Source organism: Phacochoerus africanus, chromosome 7, assembly GCF_016906955.1.
Source record: "Phacochoerus africanus isolate WHEZ1 chromosome 7, ROS_Pafr_v1, whole genome shotgun sequence".
Lineage (NCBI taxonomy): Eukaryota > Metazoa > Chordata > Mammalia > Artiodactyla > Suidae > Phacochoerus > Phacochoerus africanus.
The window spans coordinates 86,221,880-86,228,168 of record NC_062550.1 but is presented as its reverse complement, the minus strand read 5'-3'; the positions used below and the strand labels follow the sequence as shown (position 1 = coordinate 86,228,168).

The 6,289-nt window shown below is 45.8% G+C and overlaps 1 protein-coding gene across 1 annotated transcript in view; it reads right to left on the bottom strand.

The window, feature by feature from the left end:
* Positions 1-489: 489 nt before the first annotated feature.
* GNPTAB (N-acetylglucosamine-1-phosphate transferase subunits alpha and beta) overlaps positions 490-6,289 on the bottom strand; it is a 100,483-nt gene continuing 94,683 nt past the window's right edge. Inside the window, 2 exon segments of the mRNA XM_047788176.1 lie at positions 490-1,924; positions 4,385-4,475. Coding sequence (XP_047644132.1) covers positions 1,847-1,924; positions 4,385-4,475 — 169 coding nt within the window. The 3' untranslated portion in view covers positions 490-1,846.

Genomic DNA, 6,289 nt, shown 5'->3' with positions numbered 1-6,289 from the left:
AGAGGATTTCATGTAAACTGTTGATTCTGAGGCCTTGTGGTTCTTGAAGACCTTTTGACTTACTCATCAGCTTTGTTCCAATGATTCTACTGAATCGTTAGATGAATAGTTCTGAGGATTCTATGATTCTATTATTCATCTCATTATCTATTAAGCTGCAAATAAGGTGTGGATTATATTCACTAGACCAGAGACATCTCCACCACACTCAAATGCTCATTTCTCTAACTTTTCTAGGATTCTTTACTGTAAGAATGATAACCTCCTCCAAATGATACCCAGATAACCCTAATTTTTACCACCTCAATTCCATTTAGACCTGACTTTCCTCCATACAATAGCATTCTGCAGGTTGTAATACTACCCCCTCTCCTTTCACTATTTCCCACTTAAGGTCGGTCATGTTCAGGACCAACCTCGGACATGCCATGTAATCGCAAAGGTTGCTGAATCTGGATAACAATAAACTGACTCCTCAAAGATTCAAAATCAAAGCAGAAAAAATTTTAAGTCTTTATGTGACATCCATTTTTGAAATACGTAACTCTTACAGCACAAACAAGGTTATTTACAGGTTCTTTTTACAAAACATATATGCCATTTTGCAGCAATACTGTTAAGATCATGATCTAAAATAACTATCAGGGTTCAAAAAGGACTCATGGCTCTGGTCTCCAGAAATCCACAGTACATGACATAAATAAAGTATGGCTGAACGTCAGGGCTAACCCCCACATCACAATACTAATTCTCTACGCCAGTGGCCAGCAGGTGACGGCCCCAACCCAGCTGCTGGCCTGTTTTTGTACAGCTGCAAAGTTAGACATGGTTTTGACATTTTAAAAAGGATTGTTACAAAACAAAAACTAAACTAAACCAAGGATATGCAACATAGATGATGTGGCCTGCAAATATTTACTACGTGGGTTTTTGTTTTTGTTTTTGTTTTTTTACAGAAAACGGTTTGCTGACCCTGCATTACATGAAAGTGACTGAGAGAGACAGAGACTGGAATATACTGATGAGTACGTCCCAGGCCAGGGCCATCAGCTCCACTCATTTCTAAAATGCAGCACTTCTGTCTGGATATGTACACCTTCAAATCATAAGTACATCTGGCGAGTAGCTCTGCAACTTGACTCTAGCCCTTTGTAATCAGGCCTCCACTTGAAATCACAGTCTTCTTCAGGGGCTAAAGTGAATCGATGACAGTCACTGAGCTCGTCAGGAGCGGTGAGTGCGTTAAGATCACAGAGTCTTGAGTGTCAGTAAAATCCATAATTTAGATATGCCAATAGGAGGTGATATTGATGCTTTATTTAAATAAGATGTATAAAAACATGTTCAGACATCCCAATTCACTGTCTTCAAAAGCAAGGGTAGCTAATTAAGTCAGCTACTTACTTTAAAAATGGAAAATGGAAAAAAGAAACAAATGTAAAAAACACCCCGCTGTAAAACCAGAGCAAAAGGCTTCGGCCTGCACCAGACTGGGGCCTCTCAGCGCGCCAGCTGGCCCGGGCCGCTCACGCTAGTTAGCCGCTCAGCTCCCACAGCAACCAGTGCTGCCCCTCATCGGCGACTTTTCATTTAAAGAACAACAGACAGGTCCACGAGCAAATGCTTTGAAACTAAAACCAGAGCTGCTCAACACACACATTTTCTGTGTGTTGGGTAAGTGATTCCTGGTCCGTAGGCTATATTCACTCTGGAAAACAGGCATTGTGCTGGGTGTTTCTCCTTCTTCAGGCCAGGATGGCTAAGTTTCACATCGTGAAGACACCTCTGTGATGCCGGGTCTTAAATGCTCAGTAATGCTGAGGTAGGTTTTCAAACGAAGATCTTCTTATACCCTGATTCGATCAGGACTAGCTTCCTTGTGTATCCTCCTGCGGGGGAATATCTTCCGCTTAAGCGCAATTAACTAAAGGAGGAAAGAAAGAAAATAACATTTAATTCTCCAGGTTGACAAACTTTAGCTTTCTCCCTGAAGGTTGTTTCCACAGTGCTGTATGTAAACAAAAGACAGCAAACAAATCTCTATCAAACAAAACCAACCACTAACTTCACTGGCGGTGTAGGGTCAATATGTCTAGATACCTAATTTTTTCTTTTTTTTATAGTCACACCTGCAGCATATGGAAGCTCTCAGGCTAAGGGTCGAATCAGAGCTGCAGCTGCCAGCCTGCGTCACAGCCACGCAACACTGGACCTGAGCGCATCTGTGACCTATGCATCAGCTTGCGGCAACGCCAGATCCTTAACCCACTGAATGAGGCCTGGGATCAAACCCACATCCTCGTGGAGACTCTTCTGGGTCCTTAACCCGCTGTGCCGCAACAGGGACCCCTCCACCAGGTATTTAAACCAATGAAATTAAAAATATCTTGGTTTTCATTTTATAGGTCATGTTTAAGACCTATAAAAACTACAGAATTTTACATAGAAATTACCACATATATTTATTTTCAAGAAAACTGAATCTTCAGCTCTTAAGATACCGTCTCTGGGTTTGAAAATGACTACATACGTGCAACCTAGGATTTTAATGTAAGAATTCTAGGAGTTCCATGGGTTTGATCCCTGGCCCAGGAACTTCTGCATGCTGGGAGCCTGACCTCCCCGCCTCCAATTCTATCACCATTTTTCCCTCTTATACTTACACATAATACCCAATGGTTATTGCTCTGGTTATTTGAGATTTATGAATGGACTAAAACGCAAAAGTTCATTTGTAACTTAGTAGCTTAGAACTTGAATAAAAACTTCATTCTAACAAAGTTTCTCCATGATACATCTGAACTAGAACCTGATCACTGCGATAAAGTTTCTATGAGAAAAACCTGTTCTACAGTTTGACTTTCTATCCCTCCAGCCTGAGATGGAAGCAGGGCTTTGCCCAGGCAGGGGCCACCATGGTCTGGATGATGAGCTGCGCTTCCGGGGCACGGGGAGCACCGGCTCGTTGGTGAGTGTGGGGGAAGTTAAGGAATTAAGTAGGTGAAGTGCAAGGTGCCGGGGAGGAGAGGGGATTTACTCTTCCTCTCCCCCTCCTCCTGCCTCTCTGGTCCTCTGCTCTCTGTTGGTACAAACAACAGTGATGAGAGACCCCCCCCCCAACCCTTGCACTGCCAGCAGCTGCTCCTTTCAGCCTGCATTGCCTCCTGTACCACAGGCCAGCACACAGCTCACTTGGGTTCCTCACTGGACCTCTGTTCTAAAACCTGGTACGGTCTTTTTTTTTTTTTCTTTTTAGGGCCGTATATGCTGCATATGGAAGTTCCCAGGCTAGGGGTTGAATTGGAGCTGTAGCTGCCAGCCTCCACTCCAACCACAGCAACACAGGATCTGAGCCGCATCTGTGACCTACACCACAGCTCACAGCAACACCAGATCCTCAACCCACCGAGAGAGGCCAGGGATCAAACCCACATCCTCATGGATGCTAGCTGGGTTCATGACCGCTGAGTTACAACGGGAACTCCGGTAGAGTCTTTTTTTTTTCCCCCTAAGATGTTTACTCTCCAGGAACAATGACAGCCAGATCCAGAACAAGATTTCTGTCCCTGGGAAGTAGCGGAGGTTTACACTGCAGTCCTGCTCGCCTGCCACAACCTTAGTTCCTGAATTTTCTTCCATCGGCAGCAGGAAGCCCAGAGCTGTTAATCCCCATGTTCTCAGTTCTTAGGCCACTGCCGCCGCCTCATTGTGAGTAAACTCAGTGTAAGGTTCCCATCGTGACAGCGGGAAAAGCGCCACCCAACAGTCACCTGCAGTGGAGGCCGAGGCAGGGTTTGCCTGCCCTGCATAGGTCAGCTCAGCCCAGACACCGTTCCCTCCCTTCTTAAATACCTTTTTTTTTAAACCCAGAGCATTTCACACCCTCTGCTCTCCTTTTTACCTCGCGACTCTCCCTCTTATTCTAGACTGGGTGTGCACCTGCAGGGGGAAACCTAAGTGGGTGACAGGCTGGGCCCAGGCCGGGCACCACCCCCAAAGCAGGGCGAGGCCTGAGGGTAAGACACTGGCTACTGTGACAAAGATTAAAGGAAAGCAAGAGAATCAGAGATCCTAAAAAATTAGGATCAGGTGAGGATTCGAGGCGTATTTTCGGTCAAAACACTTTGACTTAGAGACTTCAGGCTAAAACTGCAAAGCTTTATTTATTGAGTTCCAGGTACAAAAAATAATGGCCATATATGTAGAAAAATGAAAAAGAGCAATTTATGTTTGCTGCCTGAATATTATGAAATATATTTGATATGAGCTGTAAGTCCACAGGAGACATAAAAATTTTCTTATAAATTTATATCACTTTAACAAAAAATCAGATACTAACACAACCAATAGTGTTCAATGTCCACATAAAGTATATAAAACTTACCTGTTCAGCAAAAAATGAGACTATCGTAAACATGATCAACGTGGCCAACACGCAATGAGTCCAGAACTTCAGTCTGTCTCGATAGGCCCTCCTGCTCCGAGAGAAAAGAAAGCCAACAGTGCAGCTCTGTGGAGGGCTTCACCATCATTAGTTAGTTTTCCTAACTATATACTATTCACTAGTCTAGCAAACTGTATTAGTTTAGCGAAAACAATGCTGTGAAACATGAAAACAATGGAGGCAAGACTACAATGTTAACGTAATTATACATTTCCCATGTGAGTATGAAATTTTCACTGTTATAGTAAATATTTGAATTAGTAAAAGTCATCCAGGCAGGGCAGAGGAATTCAAAAGAAAATCAGAACTTTTAACAAACAAAAGCCCTCTTCATCTTTATTAATTCATTCATATTCATTTATTCACTCAATAACCCAATAAACCCTTCCTATAGATAAAGAGAGGTGAGTAAGAAGTCCCTACTCAGAAGCCTCCCCGGTGGCCTACTGGGTTAAGAATCGGGTATTGTCGCTGTCATGTGCAGGTTTGATCCTTGGCCCGGGAGCGGCTGCATGTCGCGGGCATCCACGCTCTAAAGTATCTGCCAGCCTGCAGAGGTGCTGACGGGCACCCAGCCATCACACAAGATGGACAGAAATAGCAACGCAAAGCCTTGTGGAAAAACAGCGAAATGAGGAAAGCTGCAGAGATGGTAACACTTCATTTAAGCCACAAAGTGGGAAAGTCAAGAATGTGGCTGAGAATGGCATGAGCGCTGACAGAACTGCAAGCTGGGACCTGCAGGACTCGATCAAGCCTGGAGTGGAGGCACTGGGGATGTTCAGCCAGGGAAGCAGGTGGGTGTGACCTGCAGGTGTTCTGGAAACCGTGCGGTGGGGTTTGCACGTGATACCCTAGTGGGAAAGGAGAGGATATACATGCGTGCGAGTCACAATCAGGGTGAAAATGGTGGCCACTTGAAGGCTGGGTGTCATAGGCAGGTGACCAGAGGCAGGCAGCCCAGTTGGTCTGTGCAGGAGAAAAGGAGGAGGGCTGCACTAGGGCAGAGAATGGGAAGAAACTAGCACTGGAAGAGACACCGGGAGGGCGGAATCCCCGGGACCAGGAGACAGGAGGATGGGGATAAACAGGGGAGCACGGCAGTTTCCTCGTCTGTAATCGGGAAATTTAAGGAGCTTAAACAAACACTTAGCATAAGGCTTAGAAGATGTGCGGGTGACCACCAGATTCAAGCCTCTGCGCTGTTTCAGACTCATTTACAATTGTCTGGTAGTGGATGTCCCTACCTCAAGTCACATCTTCAAAATGGGGCCCTCCCTCCACTGCTCTTCCTCCTGATCCACAGCCAGCACCGTGGGTTCCAATGTCCACAGCAGCCTTCAGAATCTGTGTGTACTCTGAAGGGCCAAGACGCCCCAGGAAGCAGAACCCTGTAACAGCTGGAGGTGTACTGAGCGCCTACTATGCGCAAGGCAGGTATGTGGACCCAGACAGTGAGAGACCGTCTCTGCCCTGATGAGGGCGCACAGGCTGCAAGGAGTGACAAGCACACGGGATGGATGGCTGGCAGGTGCAGAAGGTACTATTCCCAAGAAAGGAACAGGAAGAAAGCCACTGCAGGAAACTGGGGGGAGATGACGCGGACTCGGGCGCAGGGTCATGAAATAAGGAAAGTTTCTAGAAAGCAGGATGGGGTGGTGGGTCTGCAGTAAGAGGTGACGCAGAGGCTGAGCAGGCTGAGGAGAAAGCAGCCCCAGGTCAGGGAATTGCCCAGCGCGTCCCGCACCTGCTTCATCTCATTTGTACACCACGAGAGCCGGATCTGTTCACACCACTTTTAAACTCAATCCTTTTCTTATTCAATAGGGTCCTTGAAGGTACATT